General features: G+C 36.3%; 1 protein-coding gene across 1 annotated transcript; it reads right to left on the bottom strand.

Moving 5' to 3' along the window:
* Positions 1-18,120: 18,120 nt before the first annotated feature.
* LOC144997847 (pfkB-like carbohydrate kinase family protein) lies at positions 18,121-21,257 on the bottom strand. Its single transcript, XM_078957709.1, has 10 exons — positions 21,143-21,257; positions 20,296-20,532; positions 20,111-20,187; positions 19,828-19,937; positions 19,630-19,744; positions 19,485-19,547; positions 18,894-19,057; positions 18,771-18,832; positions 18,607-18,673; positions 18,121-18,506 (listed from the first exon to the last, which is right to left on the bottom strand). The coding sequence occupies exons 2-10, from the start codon at positions 20,510-20,512 to the stop codon at positions 18,299-18,301; spliced, it is 1,083 nt and encodes a 360-aa protein (XP_078813835.1). The 5' UTR covers positions 20,513-20,532; positions 21,143-21,257; the 3' UTR covers positions 18,121-18,298.
* Positions 21,258-22,126: the final 869 nt, after the last annotated feature.

Raw genomic sequence — 22,126 nt, 5'->3', positions numbered from 1 at the left:
GTTATTTATAACTACTAATCTATAATCTAAAATCTCTCGTCAAGTCCACCAACTTGTACTTTTGTGTCATTACCTATAATGCAAAGAAAACTGAGTGGGTCAGGCTTGGGAGCCTGGTGAGCATATAGAGTTTTCAACCCACAATAATTAATTTAATTTCATCAACCAATAATAATCCAATTATCCATTCCCGTTATTCTCACCTTACGTCCCTAAGACAACTAACACAAGGGACCTAGTCTAAGAATATTTCATCGGGGCGACAACACATGCTTCGGGGGTTCCTCAGCAATATAAGTCAAATAAGGCAACCATGAGGGGGATGAAATCCAGCGAATGAACACCCAAGTTCATTAACACCTATAGGTTATGAGTCTACTAGCGTTCCACTGGACTGTCTAGAAAAGTCTGTGGTCGTCATCTAAATTCCGCTAGATGACTGATTTACAATGACATCGAGGCCTCTCATCTGATTATCACACAACTATCTACTCATGCTCTACCCGACATATTAGTCGATAAAAAAATATATATTTTTTTATACATAGTTTAAAACATGTATAGCATTCTCATTCAATACATATTCCAAAACAACAGATGAGACACATACACATAACACGTATTTCATAGAGAATAAATCGTACCTATGAGATAGAAGAAAGTGAATATACATTCACACATATAACACAAAATATACACATAACATGTATTTCGTATAAAATACTTCATAGTTATGCGTTATAAGAAAGTAACCACACACTCACTTGATCAGAAGATGATCAGACAGCACTACGGCTTGTAGAAGTAGTATTCTTCGGTAGATCTGGAAGATCTTCACAAAAATCGGCTTCTCGCGGGCAGAGATTCGGCTCGGGAATCACACTTCTCGGGATCTTCGGGCTTCGGGACTCGCTTCGGGTCTCGGGATGATACCGGGGCTTCGGGGGGTTAAAATAGGGCTTAGAGAGGGTATCGGGAGTGAGAGAGTGTCACACCCCCAAACCGGAACGGCGGAAACGTTCGGGGGTGGATGACTTCATGTGGTAACGTAACAAATGAATACATAGTAAAGAAAGCAATACAACCATCATATATATAAGACAAAATTGCAAAAATGGTCCCTGTGGTATGCAAATTTTTTAGGTTTAGTCCAAACCTCGAGTTTTTTGGATTCATGGTCCTTTTGGAGTGGTTTGTATGTGAAAATAGTCCCTCTGAAAATTGAAATGACTATAATACCCTTGGGGTATTTATTTTTCATTTTTCTTTCATTTTTTTAAATTTATTATTTATTTATTCATTTTAACAATTAAAAAATAACACATGACCCACCTCCCTCCCCCCCCTCTCTCTCTCTCTTTCTCTCTCTCTCTCTCTATCTCTCTCTCTCTCTCTCTCTCTCTCGATACATGGTAATACACTCACACACACCTATTCTCAATCTCTCTAGATTTTTTTGGTTTTTAAATCTAAACACACATTGCTAAGAACAAGTGCTCAAGAACACACAGTGCTCAAGTATAAACACAATGCTCAAAAATCGATTTGTATGTGTATGTTTTCATTTTCAAATCGATATATGTGTGTTTGAATCTGAAATCCACCATCGTCTCTTTCCTCCTCTCTATCTACTCCAATTACTTAACATCCGCCCACCGCCTCAGGTGGATTACGTTCTCAGAGATAACCCTATATGGGAGGTTGCATTAGGGTTTTTGCAAAGAATGTCGTCGGAGAAGGAAGGAGAGGAAGTCGTCGTGGGTGTTATGTGGTGGTTCAATGATGACGATTTTGCTCACGGAGGTTCCATATGCTCCCACTACCCCAACACAAACAACATCGACCCTCCTCTACTGCTGCCATCTTCATTGTGGTCTTCAGCCTCCTCTACTGCTGCCATCTTCAATGTCTAAAAAGCCCCTTCGGTACCCCCTAAGCATCTTCCATTGATAGAGATTTAGATTAAGTGAATGCTGGAAGTGATCGATCTGAAAATTGGGTCTACTTCAGCGGGTTTTGTAAGTTGAATCAAATCGATTCAGCCAACTGGAGGATAACTGTAAACCTATGGTGATTACTTACACACTTTTGATAGAGGCCACAATTTTTAACGGTGGGATTACTGAAGCAATGAATGTGATTTAGGGATTTTTTTATATGAATGTGATTTAGGGATTTTTTGAATGTGATTTAGGAATTTTGATCGAGGTCACGATCTTCAACCCAATATGAATGTGATTTAGGGATTTTTGAAGTGATTTGGCTATGAAGGCGATATGAAGGGATAGGATTCTTGGTTGTAAATGAAGAAGGGTGAGGGGGTGGAGTTTAGAGAGAGAGAGAGAGAGAGAGAGGTGGGCCCTCTTATTTTTTTAATAATTAAAATGAATAAATAATTATTAAATTAGAAAAAAATGAATTTAAAAATGGAAAATAAATACCCCAAGGGTATTATAGTCATTTCACTATTCACAGGGACTAAAAACGCAACGAAACTAGCTCAAAAGGACCACCAATCCAAAAAAGTCGTGGTTTGGACTAAAACCCTAAAAAAATGCATACCACAGGGACCATTTTTGCAGTTTTGTCTATATATAATTGAAAGTTTACATTGTTTAAAAGTGTACATGTTCAAAATGAATTACAATATGATGTCAAAATATGAAATTAAACTGGCGCCACAACGTCCTTTCTCCAAAATCCGTTTGTTACCTGTAATTACTGAACCCTTGGGACATACAAGTAGTTTTGAAAGAGTAGATCAACATTTAAGCTGGTGAGTTTCATAAGTATTTAGTAACAATGTTTGTATGAAATGAAATGTTTTTGTTCCTTGTTTGCTTGTTCCTAGAAAATCCTATATTTTCTACTAGTATAAATGTAGTCTTCTTTCAAAACCAATGTTTGTTTCTAGTAAATGTATGTATGTATAAAATTTCCAATATGGCTGAAAAACCCCGTAAATCATTGTGTTTTTAATACTCTATGTGAGTTTTATAACCATACTATTGACAAGGAATGCCTATACACAACGTTCTTCAGGCGTTGGAATGTTCTGACGTTTGTCACCCCAAATAGTGGACTGTAGCTAACAGTCAGGGCGCGGGTTGTCAAGCCCGTATAGATCTATACAAAAATACCATGCTCCCCCTCCAAGGGATTCTGGTATATAATACAGGACTTGAAATGTGAACTCGAACGTACGTGAAGTTAATGTCTCACAAAACTTAGTATAAAACAGATTTACGTGTGAAAATGTTCGTTCGTTATTGTATATGAAAGTAGCTTCTTGAAATAGTATTTCCATGTATGTAAAAGTTTGTAGTATTCTCGTAAAACTATACCTATTATAGTTTTCTCTGATTCGAGTTTTTAGCCGTCTGCCGTTAAGCCGAACTTGAAAAATTCCTAACTTTCTTATACGAAGTCGGATTTGGGCGTTCTTTTTACGTACGATCACGGTTTAATGACTTGTAACATAATAGGTAATTTAATTAGTGATTTTTGGATATTTTATTTTCGAAGTAAATTTTATTACAACTAACATGGTTACAATACTTGACTTTTTAGGTCGTTTACATGTAGTTGAAATATCGGGTTGTCACATCATCCCCCCGTTAGAGGGAATTTCGTCCCGAAATTTAAGGCAACAAAGATACAAGTGAATCAGAGAAAAAGATGCGGGTACTTTTGTTTCATTTGATCTTCACGTTCCCATGTGAATTCAGGTCCTTGCTTGGCGTTCCAACGGACTTTCACGATGGGTATGCGACTTTGTTTCGTTTGTTTGACCTCTTGGTCCATGATTTCTACCGGTTCTTCCACGAATTTGAGGCTCTCGTTGATCTCGATCTTGTCGAGTGGGATAACAAGAGTCTCATCGGACAGACACTTTTTCAAATTCGATACGTAGAAGGTTGGGTGTATGTTACTAAGTTCACGTGGTAGATTAAGTTTGTAGGCTACAGGGCCGATTCTAGCAAGAATCTCGAAAGGCCCTATGTACCTTGGGTTTAGCTTTCCACGCTTTCCAAAGCGTATCAAGCCTTTCCATGGCGAGACTTTCAATAGAACACGGTCTCCTACTTGGAATTCCAAAGGTTTTCTCCGTTGATCAGCGTAGCTTTTCTGTTGGTCTCTAGATGCTTTCAACTGTTCACGAATCTGAACGATCTTCTCTGTCGTTTCCCGTATGATTTCCGGACCGGTGAGAGTGCTTTCAGTATCTCGTCCTTTAGCTAATTGTGTGTCGCCAACTTCGGTCCAACACAGAGGGGATCTGCACTTGCGGCCATAGAGGGCTTCGAATGGAGCAGCCTTTATGCTCGTATGATAACTATTGTTGTATGAAAATTTGACAAGAGGTAAGTGGATATCCCATGCCTTTCCAAAGTCAATCACACAGGCTCTCAGTATATCCTCTAAAGTTTGTATCGTTCTCTCACTTTGCCCGTCTGTTTGTGGATGGTAGGCTGTACTCATGTCTAATCTAGTCCCTAGGGAACTTTGTAGTGACTGCAGAACCTTGATGTAAATCTACTATCTCTATCGGAGATAATGGACATCAGAACCCCATGCAATCGTACTATTTCCCTTATGTAAGTTCTTGTAAGCCTTTCCATCTTGTTAGTCTCCTTGATTGGTAGAAAATGCGTGGATTTGGTTAATCTGTCGACGATGACCCATATGGTATCAAGTCCACCTGTTGTCTTGGGCAACTTGGTTATGAAATCCATAGTGATTCGTTCCCATTTCCATTCCGGTATCTCTGGTTGTTGTAGTAATCCTGAAGGTTTCTGGTACTCGACCTTAACCTTAGCGCAAGTAAGACATTTACTTACAAAGGTAGCAATCTCTATTTCATGTTAGGCCACCAGTATAGTTTCTTAAGATCCAAATACATTTTATCTGAACCTCGGTGAACAGAATACCTCGTGTTGTGAGTTTCAGTCATGACCACATCCCTGAAACCACCATGTCTTGGTGTCCAGATACGGTCCATTAGATAATAGGTTCCGCCACCCTTGATTTCTAGATTCTTTTCCATTCCTCTCAGGGATTCACCTGTCACATGTTCGGGTTGTAAAGCTTGCAGTTGAGCCTCTTTAATTTGTGTGGATAAGTTGGAATGGATGGTCATATTCAGAGATTTGACTCTCCGACCAGTGTATTATTTTCGACTGAGGGCGTCAGCTACTACATTGGCCTTGCCAGGATGATAACGAATCTTGCATTTGTAATCATTAAGTAACTCGACCCATCGTCGTTGTCTCATGTTGAGCTCCTTTTGATCGAAAATGTGTTGAAGGATCTTGTGGTCGGTGTAAATAGTACTCTTTGTTCCGTACAGGTAGTGTCTCCAGATCTTCAAAGCAAATACCACTGCTCCCAACTCGAGATCGTGTGTCGTATAGTTTACTTCGTGTGTCTTAAGCTGACGGGAGGCATAAGCAATAACCTTCCCTCGTTGCATAAGAACACAACCAATCCCTTGATTTGATGCATCGCAATACACTACAAAATCTTCTATCCCTTCGGGGAGGGATGGTATTGGTTCGGTGCATAAGGCTTGTTTCAGTGTTTGGAACGCCTTTTCTTGTTTTGCTTCCCAGTCAAAGACCACGCCTTTCTGGGTTAATGTAGTAAGAGGTTTCATGATGCTAGAGAAGTTCTTTATGAATCTGCGATAGTAGGCAGCTAGACCTAGAAATTAACGAATCTCAGTAGGTGTCTTTGGTGCTGACCAGTTCTTAATGGCCTTAATTTTGGAGGGGTCCATGTGTATCCCTTTTTCGCTAACAACGTGGCCCAAAAATTCGACTCTTCGAATCCAAAATTCACATTTAGAGAACTTTGCATAGAGTTTCTCTGATCGTAGTGTTTCTGAGACCCTCCGTAGGTGTTGACTATGTTCTTCCTTACTTCGGGAGTAGATAAGTATATCATCGATGAATACGATGACGAATTGATCCAAGTAAGGACGGGACACTCTATTCATTAGATCCATGAATACTGCTGGTGCGTTGGTTAATCCGAACGGCATCACTACAAATTCGTAGTGTCCATAACGGGTTCGGAAGGCTACCTTGGGACCGTCTTCTTCTAGCACTCGTAATTGGTGATATCCGGATCGTAGATCTATCTTTGAGAAGTAGCTCGCTCCTTGAAGTTGATCAAATAGGTCGTCAATGCGGGGTAGAGGGTAACGATTCTTGACAGTGAGTTTGTTCAGCTCTCGGTAGTCGATGCACATCCGGAACGATCCATCTTTCTTCTTTACAAACAAGACCGGTGCTCCCCAAGGTGAGAAACTTGGTCTGATGAATCCTTTTTGGTGAAGTTCGTTAAGCTGACTGGAAAGTTCTTGCATCTCTGCTGGTGCCAGACGATAAGGCGATTTTGCTACAGGGGTAGCCCCTGGAATTAAGTCGATTCTGAACTTGACTTGGCGTTGTGGTGGTAATCCCGGTAGTTCTTCTGGGAAGATATTGGGGAAATCCCGTACCTCTGGGATGCTGTTTATATCCTTTACCTCTCGGCTTGTATCGACGATGTGTGCAAGAAACGCCTGATAATCCTTCCGCAAACACTTTCGAGCTTGGATGCACGAAATGATGCGAAGGTTTGTACTTGATTTGTCACCGTAGATCACTAATGTTTCATGGTTAGGGAGACTTAGACGAACGGCTTTTTCAAAGCACATGATGTCGGCGCGAAGAGGACTTAACCAATCCATGCCAACTATAACGTCAAAACTTTTTATTTGGACTGGCATAAGATTGATTGGGAAAGAGTGACCGTCTAAAGTTAATGTACAACCCATGTATATGCAATTAGTGTTTTCCGTTTTCTTATTTTCCATTTCTACAGTGAATGATTCTTCTAACATGCTAGGGTTACGTTTAAGTAAGTGAATAAAGTTTTGGCTCACAAAGCTTCTCTCTGCTCCGCTATCAAATAGGATGCATGCATATGAATTATCGAGAAGAAACGTACTAGCAACTACTGTAGGATCAGCTACTGCTTCCTCGTGACCAATAGCTAATACTCGTCCCACTCCGCCGATATTTGCTGCCTTTGGACAGTTTCTTTTGTAGTGGCCCACCTCGCCACAACCATAGCATGCTTGGCCTACACCAGCACCGGGAACTTGAGTGATCGGTTTTGCGGGGGCCTTGCAGAAACGGACAGTGTGTCCCTTTCTGTTGCAGTTGGAGCACTGCATTTCTCGACATGGTCCGTGGTGGTGGTAATTGCACTTGGTGAACTTTAGGAGGCTTCCCACATAAGGCTTTGTTGGGTAGAGATTTGTAGGAACGGTAGTAGGTACCGTTGCAGCGTTTGCGGCAACTAGTTGTTGTTTCTTCGAGGATTCTTGGGAAGATCCACCCTTCCCTTTATTCCACCCTCTCTTCTTGTTGTTGTTGTTATTATTGTTGTTTCCCTTGTGTGGTTCTGGTGCAGAAGTTGTTGAGTGTTGATGATTTCCGTAATCAATAAGTGATTGTGCCAGCTCCTTAGCACTTTCAAAAGTGTCAGGTTTGGAAGCTAACATGCTTGACTGAATTTGGGGCGACAGTCCCCAAATGTATCGCTCTATTTTCTTGCTCTCGGGAGCAATCATATCTGGGCAAAGGATTGCCAGCTCGCAGAATCTATTGGTATAAGTTGCTATATCGGTACCAATCATTACCAGAGTCCAAAGTTCGTGCTCGAGTTTTTGAATCTCTCCTTGTGGACAGTACTCTCTCATCAACATGGTCTTCAAGCTCTCCCAGCTTATCGAGTTTGCCACTATTAGGGTAAGTACCTTAACGTGGCCATTCCACCAAGTTAAAGCCCTATCAGTAAATGTGTAAGTTGCAAACTTGACTTTGCTGTGCTCGGGGCAGGAGCAGATTTCAAATACTGATTCCGTTCTTTCAATCCACTATCTTAAAACCATCACACCATCCATTCCATTAAACATCCGGGGCTTAGCATTCGTAAAGTCTTTATAGGTGCACTCCCGGGGTTGTCCATGACTATCGCCATGGTTGAAGGATGTATGCCAATTCCTGAACCCGTAGTAACAGGGGTATTGATCTGTGACATGGCAGCTGCCACAGCTGCAGTGACTGCTGCTTGGAACATGACAACATCAAATTGAGGAGGTGGAGGTGGTGGTGGTATCGGTGTTTCGTTGTTAGGGTTACGTTTGGGATTCCTACGTGGCGGCATCTTTAACTATATGTTTAAAAGATGAGGATATGGATAAGAATAAATGAATAATGAATGTGTCTCATGAACTAAATTACTATAGTTCAACAACAAATGATAGTATGAGTCTCACAGATAGAAGAGCGAAGGTTATTCGTAAATCCGAATATATGAACAAGCGTATGGTTTTTCCATAATATTTTAAAGATTGAACGCGATACTCAACGTAGTAGTAATAGTGTGCGAATTATATTAATATGATAGATGATACAACGATCACGAAAATTTGACCCTTAAAAGGGTCTCCGATTACAAGAATTTAAAGGAAGTAAAAACTTTTAGCCGAAGTCCTCTCTTATAACAAGATTTGAGGTTTTCGCAAGTACTACTTGCGACGTGTGTTGCGCTTGGAGCTCGACTCCACATCCGATTGTTTCGACTCCATAAGACGCCTATCGAAGGCGGCTTGTTGTTCCCTCAACTCTGCGAGGGTTGCATTCGTTTGTGCTTGGAATGCTTCGGTGCGGAGGTGGATGTCATTCTGCAACATATCCAGGCGGCGGATATCGGCCGTGTGGACTTGTACCTCCACGTTGACCTCTCGGATTCAGTTTGCTTGAACCCCCGATTGGTAGGACTGGTTGGCCAGTTTTCCTACCATCGCAGGAAGTGCTCGGTCGGCTGAACCTCCGTCCCTAATGTCGTAGAAGTCTCGACACATACCATATGGAGAGCGTATCCCTTGTTGTTGGCTCCAGTGGATGAGGTGACTTCCCCAAACGGGAGTCGGTCCTTGGAAGTTCCTCCTAATGGCTGGAGGGTTGATTATCTCTGGTTCCGAGTCTGTACTGGAGTCATCTCCTCCATCCAACTCGATAGGCTCATCGTCCTCTTCTGGATCCTCCTCAATCCATCCTCTGTTGCCTTGGTTTGGGTAGTAGGGGTCTCCATGCGGGTGAAATCCAGCCATTTGACTATACGAGAATAGGGTTATAAGTTTTGAACAAAACTTGAGACATGTAATACTAATTAATGTATTGTATGCACCAAATACTCCTATAGTATTTAAATTGTACGTTAAATACAAGTGTCTATTTTGTTAAGTTTTGACTTGTTGCTCATTACGATCATTCCTCGATATACGTTAGTCTAATTTCGGATAAACATAGTTGATCAGGCTATATTCGTCCCAAATTTGATTACATATCTCAAGAACTAATCGTAGTGTCAAACTTGTCTTAATACTTTTGTATAGTTCTTATCATAAAAATGTGTTGTTGTATGCAAGTATTTTGGATTTTCATAACCTAAAATAATCTATTTATATGAAATAAGGATTTTAGGTACGAAAACTTTTGTTAGAGACTTTGAGTCCCTAAGCATTTATAGTTTGTATATCTTATGAGGTTCGATATACTTAGTTCACTATAAACATTGCTCTGATACCAATCTGTCACACCCCCAAATCGGAACGGCGCAAAAACGTTCGGGGGCGGATGACTTCATGTGGTAACGTAACAAATGAATACATAGTAAAGAAAGCAATACAACCATCATATATATAATTGAAAGTTTACATTGTTAAAAAGTGTACATGTTCAAAATCAATTACATAATGATGTCAAAATATGAAATTAAACTGGCGCCGCAGCATCCCTTCTTCAAAATCTGTTTGTTACCTGTAATTACTGAATCCCTGGGACATACAAGTAGTTTTGAAAGAGTAGATCAGCATTTAAGCTGGTGAGTTTCATAAGTATTTAGTGACAATGTTTGTATGAAATGAAATGTTTTTGTTCCTTGTTTGCTTGTTCCTAGAAAATCCTATATTTTCTACTAGTATAAATGTAGCCTTCTTTTAAGACCAATGTTTGTTTCTAGTAAATGTATGTAGGTATAAAATTTCCAATACGTCTGAAAAACCCCGTAAATCATTGTGTTTTTAATACTCTATGCGAGTTTTATAACCATAATATTGACAAGGAATGCCTATACACAACGTTCTTCAGGCGTTGGAATGTTCTGACGTTTGTCACCCCAAATGGTGGACTGTAGCTAACAGTCAGGGCGTGGGTTGTCAAGCCCGTATAGATCTATACACAAACACCATGCTCCCCCTCCAAGGGATTCTGGTATATAATACAGGACTTGAAATGTGAACTCGAACGTACGTGAAGTTAATGTCTCACAAAACTTAGTATAAAACAGATTTACGTGTGAAAATGTTCGTTTGTTATTGTATATGAAAGTAGCTTCTTGAAATAGTATTTCCATGTATGTAAAAGTTTGTAGTATTCTCGTAAAACTATACCTATTATAGTTTTCTAATAGTGTGTTTCGTTTGTATAATAAACCCTTAGTGAAAATGTTCACTTGTTATGAAAAGTGTAGTTTTTGTAGTGCCAAAACCGACACACAGAAATGTAGTATAAGCAAGTATCTGATTTATATAAATACATAAATCGTTTCTCATTTCAAAAGATAAAATGTTGTCGTGGTATAATTTGCATATGAAAGTTTCCCTTTGATAGTTTCAAATCACATATGATTCCTTTGATAAAACGTGTAAAGTGAAAGTTTATATAACACACGATAATAATCGAGTGTTTTACTTGTATTCCCCCTCTTAAAAGCATGTAAAAGTACTCATAAAACATTTAAAAGTGTGAATTATAGGGGTATGAACTCACTCGTAAGATCGAAGGTTGCGGGATGAAAACCGGACAGAATTTCGGCTTGAGAAAGTGGATTTCCTCGGGATTCTCGGGAATCTCGGAAGCACAAACGACCTTCGGGACTCGAGCAAAGTGATCGGGGCTTCGGGGTAGTACGGGCATGGAAAACGAGGCAAGATCATAAGAGAAATGAGAGAAATGGTGTGTTTTTCCCGGAACCCTCGCATCCTTTTTATAGGGGGCTGAGAGACCTCGGTACGCGGGGCGTACTCGTGCGTCATGCGTGACCGAGTCCTCGACTGCCTCGGCTTCGGATGGGACGGGACGGGCAGGCTCGCATAGGGGCGACGTGGACGAACCGAGGCCAAGGCCTCGAGTACGCGGGGCGTACGCCTGTACGGGACGCGTAATTCGGATGGACCCGGTGACTCACCCTTTGGATAATACCTAATTTTTGAATTAAATTTATATATTAATTATTTAGCAAACTTCAAAAATTCATATCTTCTTCATACGAACTCCGTTTTCGACGTTCTTTATATCCCCGCAAAGGTGAGACCATACTCTACAACTTTCGTTTATATTCCATCAACAAATTCCGAAATTATTTTTATTATTTATTTTTAAAAGGTCACGGTAAGAAAATTTTCTTTAGAAATTCATAACTTCTTTATCTGACGTCGGTTTTTGCCAGACTTTTTACCGCTGAAATACCATTGTTGAGACCTTCGATTCTCGTTTAGGTCATTCCGGTCAAAAGTCGCTCAATCTCTGATTCGAGTTTTTAGCCGTCTGCCGTTAAGCTGAACTTGAAAAATTCCTAACTTTCTTATACGAAGTTGGATTTGGGCGTTCTTTTTACGTACGATCACGGTTTAATAACTTCTAACATAATAGGTAATTTAATTAGTGATTTTTGAATATTTTATTTTCGAAGTAAATTTTATTACAACTAATGTGGTTACAATACTTGACTTTTTAGGTCGTTTACATGTAGTTGAAATATCGGGTTGTCACAGAGAGCAAGGGAATAGCAACCAAAATCGGCTGCCCTTCGATTTCTATTTATAGGGCTGAAATACTGAATTCACGTCGTGAAATCTCAAAATTCACGTCGTGAGTTCAGTCAGGCAGTCGTCATTATGTTCGTCATCAGTCCACTTGCGCTGGAAGGCTTCAAAAGGCGTCAGTACTGAGTTCACGTCGTGAACACTGTTTTCACGTCGTGAACTCTGACACATTGTTGGGGTTCGCGCCCCGAACTTCATAAATTCATAACTTTCGCATACGAACTCCGTTTTCAACGTTCTTTATATGTACGCGTAGCTAAAAAAAATGATATACAACTTTCATTTAGACTTCATTAGCTAATTTTGAATTTATTTTTATTATATTATTTTTTTATTATTTTTAGTAGGCCGGGACAGGAAAACTCAGTTTGAAAATCATAACTCCTTCGTCTGACGTCCATTTTCGTCTGTCTTTCCGTCGTTACACTACTATTGATGAGATTTTCAATTCTCATTTAGAAAGTTTTGGCTAAATATCGCTCGATCTCATATTCGAACTTCGGGCTGCATACTGCTAAGTCGAAACTTAGAAAAATCATAACTTCCTCATACGAAATCAGATTTGGACGTTCTTCTTATGCACGCTCATGGTTTAACATATTCTATGACTTTCATTTAGATTGTTAAGGCTAAATATCGCTCTAACGTAAATTCACTTTTTACGTCGCGTTTTGTCGTGCCGGTTCTGTCGCGAAACTTTGACAGGTCATAACTTCTTCGTTATAACTCGGATTTCGGCGTTCTTTATATGTACGGAATCCTTGTAACATATAATACAACTTATTTAATATTATTCATTTTAAATAATCTTCTATCAAAAAGTCATTTTTAATACTTATCGTCTCTAAATTGACTAGCCCTAATCTACGGGCATTACAAATTGACTCCGCTAAATACGGAATGAGATTCTTTTATTATATGGAGTTAACTTCATGCAATGTATATAAGTAGTCTCGTTGATGAAATTCGCTTCCTGAACATTGTCCGACATTGTCCTACAAATGAGCTTCAATGTTGGAAAACATGAAACGTTTCAATATCATCTAAAAAAGTTATTTTTTAAAAGCACGATGCTATTAATGAATTTTTTTTGCAAAGTTCAATGCTATTAATGAAATTCGCTTCCAAAACATTGTCCTACAAATGAGCTTCAATGTTGGAAAACATGAAACATTTCAATATCATCTAAAAATATTCTAAAATAATATATTTTTTAAGTACAATGCCGTTAATAAATTTTTTTTTTTTTTTTTTTGCAAATTTCAATACTGAAAACAAATTTTCCCTAGAAAATTGTCATATTAATGACCTACTAATTAACATTTAAATTTATATATTACATAAATTGTCATATTAAACATTTCCATCAATACCCAAAAAGGCATATAAATCATGCCTCATTCTGTAATTAATTTCAACGCCCCACAATGTGGAATCCTCTCAGTGGCAGCATTTCAGAACTTAAACCACAATGGATCAATATGAAGAGAAGCTGTAATAAAAAAATACTAATTGTCACCATCTTATACAAATATTACAGATTATTGGGGTGTTAGATAGCGTAATAACTTGCCAACAAAAAAATACCAACACTTTGTAGACATCACCTGTACAACATTTAATAAATATACAAAAAAACATTATATAAAGTAAACTATGGTTATGATATCTCTTCTAGGGTACATATGATGATTGAAATTAATACCAACAAAAATCTTCAATATTTAAGTGGCTCTAAATACAACTACCCTCCAGTTTTAGGGCCCTTGACTTCACCCCACTCCCAAGCAGAAACGGTCCCTCAAATACTTTAAAAAAACTTGAAATATTAAAATATACACACAAAAAGATGAAAATGGTAAAATGAACTTTCAAATATAATAACAATATTTTATAGACAGTACTACAAACAAGTTAGAAACATGCAAATAAAGATGAAAGAACATCATTATTAGATTAACACTATACACTCATTTAGTCTTATCTTTCCTCTTCCCTTATAGGAGTTTATAAAACATTTTCTATTGTATGATGGATTTCTAAATTACTTTTTTGAGATATGTGAGATTGCAAAGAATGGAACAACAAAGAAATGAAATGGATAGGTCGTAAAAGCAAGATAATGAAATAAGTAATTCCATTCTAGAAACATATTTGTGAGGCATGGAATGGAACAATGAAAATTTCATACGATTTTTATGTTATATATTGCAATTTAAATTATAAAGATAATCTTTCACATATCTTTGTTTAGTTATTATTATGTAATTAAAAATGGTTTATATGGAAACTTTTATACTAATATATTCTCTTATTGCTGAGAAAACCTAGATACTCATAATGTTACCAAGCCTATTTTCAAGAGTGCATGGTGTACCCATTTATCATTGAGAAAGTAAACTCAATAAGAAGATTCAAACCAATTAAACGAAAGAATAAGATTGTGCAAGGTTCTTACTATGCTTCTCGGTATGCCCAGACAACACAAGTTAACCAAAAAAAACCTGCTAACTAACCAAAATTAATCAATCCCAAACATTTTCCAATAAGATTTATCGATGTAATCTGTTTACATGGTATACTAAAACTTTCTTTGCTATTGAGTCTAAAAGATGTTTTTTTATAATATTAAAAAAAGGATACGTAATAACTTATTTATGAGAGCCCACTTTGTATTTTTAAAGATGTTTTTTACAATAAATTAAACCACATATCACTACTGGGTTTTGCTAAGTTGTAGAATATGTGGATCACTCAATGATATGAGGGTTTAAATTCCATCTCGAAATCCAGGAAGGGATCGAATGGGTAAAGCATTATAGATATTGACTCGAGTATATCTTCCGTTCACGACCTGGTAAGCCACAAAAAATCATTAGCTAAATGAATATACAAAAATGTAAAATAAAAAAGAAAATCGACATATACAAATTTACTACCTAGTGGACATATCTTCCAAATTGAAGTAATGGATGAGAGGTAGTGGTGCTGCTGTGTCAATCATTTTGCTCTCCAGATATCTATAACTTAAAACATCAAAATCAACAATACAGATCATAAGAACAAAAATCGAAGCAAATTCAAAAAATGTAACCATTATGGATTTAAACTTAAATCGAAAGATTTTATAGATTGGAACTTCATAGTTGAAACAGAATAAAAGAAACATAATCTAAAACGTACCCAAAATCGATCTAAACTACGACCAAATTAAATTAGAATCCAAAGAAGTTTATCTCTATATCATTCCTCCTTCTTTAATGATGATCGAACACAAGACTAGTCTACACAGATCGAAACCGACATATATTCTATTTCTTCTTTCCCCATTTTCTTCCTCTCTACAAAACTTAGGTTAGATAAATTATGTAAAGAAAAAAGGAGAGAGTGTAGGGGTACTGGTAATGAGGGATGGGATGGGGCATTTTTCATTTTATTTTTGGTGAAATTTAATTGTTATTAATAGAATTCCTAATTTAATTCTTTTTATTTTTGGTGAGATTTAACTATTATTAATAGAATTCTTAATTTAATTCATTTTATTTTTGGTGATATTTAATTGTGATTAATAGACTTCCTAATTTAAAACGTAATATATGTTTTATAAAATATGTGGACAAAAATAAAATTGTTGATAAAGATGATGTCAGCAAATAATCCAATGGTAGAAAATATAAGATTGAAATACAATCAATGGCCCTAATTTCTTCAAATTAGAATTAAAGGTTCTATTTTAATAATATTTAGAGATTTGAGTCGGTTGATTTAATTGTTTTATTTGAACTGTTATTTATTTTAATTTTAAGACAATTGTATTGTTAGTATTCCTAATTTGATCAAAGACTTAAATATTTATAGTACAATAATGTCTATGTGACATGGTCGAATCAAAAATTAGTAAGTATTAACACAATACCATTTTGGGATAATGACTTGAAAGGGTAACGAACTTTCGACTTTTTTCACATTTAGTCACTAAACTTTTTTTCGTTATCTATTTGCCATTGAACTATTGAAACTGCTCACATTTTACCCTTATGACCGGCTGTTACCGGTCATAAGGGTAAAATGTGAACAGTTTCAAGAGTTTAGTGGCAAATAGATAACGAAAAAAAATTTAGTGACTAAATATGAACAAAATCGAAAGTTGGTTTCCCTCTAAAAAGTTCAATGACTAAATGTGAACAAACTTCCTCTTGTATTATGTTTTAGCAAATTATTTATTTTTGTTAAATTGTAGCAACATTTGTTGATGAAAAAAAAAAAAAAAAAAAAAAAAAAAAAAAAAAAAAAAAAAAAAAAAAAAACCTAAAAATATATTTTAAAAAAAAACAAAAAACCGAAACCGAAATAAAAAACCAATGGTTTGACATTTTCCAAAATAAAAAATCAAATTTCCAATCTAATTTGGGTTTTAAAAAAAAATGAACCATTCTCACTGATGTGAATTATAATCATTGGTTTGACATGCGGAATTTGTGACATCCCATGAATACGTAGTTACAACATCGTCTGAACTCGTAATGCATAGTAAGGGGTTAGAGTATCATCGCATGAATACGTAGTTACAACATCGCGTGAACTCGTAATTCATCACGTACAGGTTATGGGCCTGCTGGTGTTTCCAGTGGGTTGTCTAGAATAGTCCGTGGTCGGTAACTATACTCTGGTAGATGACTACATCGTCAGATTGCCGGTTAAGGTTATGGCATCTCCTTTCATCCTACATCACCTATTCACCATCATCTATTTACCTAATTATCATCACCTTTCTATCATCACCTATCTCTCATCATTTTATTTCATCACACACCAACTATTTCATCTACCCATGTTTCATCCGCAACATATTTGTAGATATAAAATAAATACACCGTTTAAATTTTTTATAACATGTATAAAATCGTTCATCCGACATAGACAACAAGTATTCAAATAATATACGCACATAGCACGTAATTTATATAAAATACTTCATATCTATGTGTAAGATGAAAGTAACTATATATACCATAAAAATCCCATAAATGTTTCCTAACTTCAAACCCCAATGTCTACTCTACTAAAGCTTCATATTCTCGGCTCTCTGGACCTAAAAGGGTCCAGATTCCTAACTTCAAACCCCAATGTTTACTCTACTAAAGCTTCATATTCTCGACTCTCTGGACCTAGATGGGACTAGATCTATAACACAAACTTGCAAGAGGGGTTTGAGGCATTCAAAACCCCAAAGATGAAATGATTCAATCCCTAACCCTAAAATGGAATCTACACAATAGGGAAGGAAAGAGGTTCATTTTTATACCTCGGAATGAAGCTCCTTGCTTGAATAACTTAGAACAATAACCTTCCTTGGTCCCTCTTGTTGGAACTCTTCTCCTTTCTTGCAAAATCACACCAAAAAGCTCAAGATAGCTCTTCCTCTTACTCTACACACTGAAGCTCACTAGGGTTCTCACTTATGGGAAAGGTAGTCGCAATTGATGGCCATAAGTGCCTTTAAATATGGCTCGGGCCCAAAGATTTAGGGTTTCTGCCAACAGCGCGGACTCGTCGAGTCCATTCATTAACCCGAGTCATAAGTGCCTTTAAATATGGCTCGGGCCCAAAGATTTAGGGTTTCTGCCAACAGCGCGGACTCGTTGAGTCCATTCATTAATCCGAATCATCAGTTGCGACCTTACTCGACGAGTTGAGACGTCAACTCGTTAAGTCTCTCTTCTTAACTCAAAAGAAAAATAATTAAATTATAATACCTGGAAATCCGGATGTTATAATTTGTTTTTTTATTTCATAGATTTTTTTCATCAACAAATGTTGCTACAATTAAACAAAAATAAATAATTTGCTAAAACATAATACAATAGGAAGTTTGTTCACATTTTACCATTGAACTTTTTAGAGGGAAACGAGCTTTCGATTTTATTCACATTTGGTCACTAAACTTTTTTTCGTTATTTATTTGCCACTAAACTATTGAAACTGTTCATATTTTACCCTTATGACCGGTAACAGCCGGTCATACGGGTAAAATGTGAACAATTTCAATAGTTCAATGACAACATTTTCACGCTAAAACATTTTGCTCATGTATGGTTTTATACATTGATTCCATTCATCAAATATGATTTTTGTCGACAAGATTTTTTTGCCATAGCATGATCAACTAAAAAACAAAAATACAACAGCAAGATCTAACTATTATCGACACATCTACAAGACAACAAAAACCCAAACACACTTTATTCTTTTATCCATTTACTCCAACCTTAAAACAAACCTCATCTTCCAAACCCAAATAAAGTCAAACCCCAAAGTAGACAAAAGTCAAACATGAGATTGATGTAACATGCTTTAACCAACTGGACATATAGCCTCCAAACTTCTTCCTAAGCATTCAATTATATCAGTTGTGAGAGTTGATCTCTTTTTATCTTCAAAAGCAACTGATGCAGCCTTTCTCATTAAAGTGGACCCCGCAATACAACCCAACATTGTTGGGTTTGCATCGAATTTCCCTTTACTCACAAGCTCCCGGGCCCACGCTACATACACTGCAACACTGATCGACAATGAAAAATAGTATTTCAATATTTCATAATAAATACTTATAACCATTATTATTATTATTTTAAAATAATATTTTGAAATAAGGAAATTACCTTCCAGAGAGTATATCACCTTGTCCACCACAGCGTCGAGGGGAGCCATATATGCTTACTGATCTGACTGCATCAGACACATTTAATTAATATATTATTTTTTAAACAGTTAAAAAAATAAATTATAAATGGATAAATAGATTAAATGAATTATAAATAAGTACCTGCTTCACCATCACTAATGTAATCAGATTGTCCTTTACGAAGAATAGTCACACCACCGATACTGCCAAAAGGATGGTGAGTAAAATGACCATTTTACCCTTCTGTTTAAGATAAGAGATTACCTTTTGGCAAGAGAGAGTAACTGTTGGGGCCCACCTTGATCATTTACTTCACAGTTCAAAACTTTGTTAACAAGACGTTTATACTCGTTTACATTTGGAGTCAAAACAGCTAAAGGATACCCTTTGACTAAGTCAACACAGTTTGTCACAAGAAATAGCCCATCCTATATATATATATATATATATATATATATATATATATATATATATATATATATATATATATATATAATATCATCCACAAAAATCAAATCAAAATAAATAAATAAATATCTGAACAAGTATTTTTTTTTGGTTGGAATGGAATGGAATGAGTCATTACATTCAATAAGTAAAATGTATAGTTTTTTAACTTTTAACTCTATTTTAAACATTATTTAATTATAACTACTGAACTTTTTATTTATAAAAATAAAAATTGAATGATATTGTAATTCTTCTCGTTCAATGATAGAAAGATGTGAAAGGTAACAAAATGGAACGAGTCACATTCCTTCAACAAAGTTTCATTCCTTTCCATTCCATTCCATTATTCCAATGGAATTCACGATTCCATTCCATCACACAAAATAACAACCTCACAATGCTTACCCCATCAATGACCATGGGAACATTGCTTCGCCTAGCATGCCTCATGATATCACTTACACAATCCTTCAAACATTATATCTTAAATGTTAAATCTTAAATCTTAAATCTTAAATAAATAATTAAAAAAAAAAAAAAAATCACAAACCAGAAGAAATGGATCTCTTCCAAGCCCTGGACCAATCACAAGGCAGTCAAACCTTTCCATCCACTTGTCAACTTCATCAAGAACTTTTTTTGAGATTGATGTTTTTTCCTCCTCCCTGTTTGTATTATATCTTTAAATAATTAATCACATAAGAAACTTATATATAATATTATAAATTATAAAATTAAATTGACTGACCATATATTGTAAGATTCCTCTAGCAAAGGATGTACAATTAACTCAGGACTATACCCTTTTATTACTGGAGCAGCATCTTTAGTACAAAACACATGTGATAAATCTGCACCCTGAATAAATATTTACAAGAAATAACAACCTACTTTCATTTATTTGTGTATTATAATTATAATTAGGTAATGTAATAGGAAGAAATAAAAGTGTATAATAAACAAATGAATGTTATTTCTTACATTTAATATTATTGTCCAAAGAAAAAGAAATGAAATATGGAGAAACTAACAATTTTGAGAGCTGAAATAGCAGCAAAATATGGGGCACCAGTGTACTCACGACAACCACCTATAACAGCTATTTTGCCTGATTAAATTGAAAAGATTGTCAATAATTAAATAAGAAATATAAAAATGTATGATTTACATTTGCTCTAAAAAATAAGCATCTGATGAATTTGGAAATGAAGCTCACCAGCTTGGCCTTTATGCTTAGTTGGATCAAGGGGAGGAGAAATTGACCTCAAAATACTGAGAGCATCAACTTCTAAATGGGGTCCACCAATCATCACAGATTGCATTCTTGTGCCCTTATTTACCAAAAAAAAGGTGTCTTTATTGCAGTAATCGCCTAATAAACACCTGATCAAGTGTTGTTGTCTCCTTATTATACCACCAAATGACTGCTGCATGCATATATATATTCTTTCAACTGCACAAAGAATCGAAAATTGATGAAAGAAAACACAAAAATAGACATAGAAATGTAAATTAGGGCTAGAAAAGGGGGAATTAGCAAGAACATGAAGGGGATGAAAGAGGAAAAGTTTACATACGTGAAATTTGGTTATTTACATGCAAAAATTTGGGACAGAGGAGCATCAAATCCAAATGTTTTAGAAAATTTTGAAAATATGGTCTTCGGTGTCAGGTAGCTTTGGGAGCTACTTCCAGCCAACATGTTAGAACAAGATACGTTTGGCAAAGACGAGCAGAAGCAACACATCATGTTCTCACTGTTATGCCAAAACCAAAAACAGAGAATCTTATGGAAAAACAACGAATTTTCAGGAAGACGACGAGCCCTATAAATTAGATTCGCGAAAACTTGTTTCCACCGTCGTTCTCGTTCCTACGTCGTCATCCTTCGGTCCGAGTCGAGGGTTTAAGGTTAGGGCTTGCGAAAGGGTGTGCGTTTAAGTGGCTTGTCCTCGTGGACAGGTGTTTGGGAATTTTAAAAAAAAATTTGGATAAATCGAATACTTATCAAATATCAGAAGAAATCGGCATCTGATTTCAAGGAAAGAACGGATTTCTCTTACCTGTGGAAGACGGCGGCGGTTGGGGAAACCGGTGGACAGAGGTGCGGCTAGGAAGGAGGAGCCGGAGGTGTGAGGATCGGTCGCTGGAAAAAAGAGAGAAAGAAAAAGAGTTCGGTTTTTTTTTTTTTTTTTTTTTTTTTTTTTTTAACTTAAATAGTCCTTGTGATACGTTTTTCTTATTCATTGGTCCCTAACAAGTAACAAGTATAAAAATGTTAGTAACAACTATAAAAAGACTATTTTTCCTTAAGAATTTATTTTTTAATTTATTGATTATTGATTATTATGGTTATTAAACAAAAAAACACCCCACCCCCACCTCTTCCCTCTTACCTTTTTTCCTTTCTTGCTACCATTTTATGTTTCATCTCTCCCTTTAAATGTGAGCATCTCCTACACCACCACCACTCACCACATCTTCAAATAAAAAGAGATACATATGGAAAAGCAATTGGATTTAATCATAAATACGAGTTTGAATTGGCGAGAGAGATGTGAACAAACATGGTCAAAAGGGTTTTCTTTTTTCGTCGTCGGTTGTTTCGTTTTCAGTGTGTGTGAAATAATATAAATAGAATCTATAGAGGGGGAGATCTTCGGTTGTTTTTTATGATCATTTTAAGGTCCAACAATCATGAAAAATAATATGTGAAATTTAAATAACATCTAGGTAAGCAAATAACTAAGAGTAAAACATTGAAAACATGGTATGGAGAACAAGTGTAACATCGAGGATGTTTCTTATTTCGGGATATCGGACCGTAATTAGATCAAGTAAGAGTCTCGGGCTTCAAGGGATGAACTTTAGACCTTATTTAATGTTGATAATGTTGGTTTAAGTGATTTAAGCCCTTGAAATTATGTATTGGAGCCAAGGGGTAAAATGGGAAAAGTGTATTTTGGATTTTTTTTACATGTATTAATGCATTAAGTTATGTATGCTTTAAGTCAAAAGTAATTGGATAAAATTATGGGGCTTGTTAA

This window comes from Lactuca saligna, chromosome 5 (assembly GCF_052625555.1).
Source record: "Lactuca saligna cultivar CGN05327 chromosome 5, ASM5262555v1, whole genome shotgun sequence".
NCBI lineage: Eukaryota > Viridiplantae > Streptophyta > Magnoliopsida > Asterales > Asteraceae > Lactuca > Lactuca saligna.
The sequence above is the reverse complement of the archived record's forward strand: the minus strand, read 5'-3'. Positions and strand labels throughout refer to the sequence as shown.

Coding starts and splice junctions, on each gene's coding strand:
- LOC144997847 (XM_078957709.1), bottom strand. CDS start 20,512: ATGCAGCAGTCATTTGGTGGTATAATAAGGAGACAACAACACTTGATC. Junction 20,188..20,295: donor TAAGCATAAAGGCCAAGCTG/GTGAGCTTCATT, acceptor CAATTTAATCAG/GCAAAATAGCTGTTATAGGT. Junction 19,058..19,484: donor TTCCCATGGTCATTGATGGG/GTAAGCATTGTG, acceptor ATATATATATAG/GATGGGCTATTTCTTGTGAC.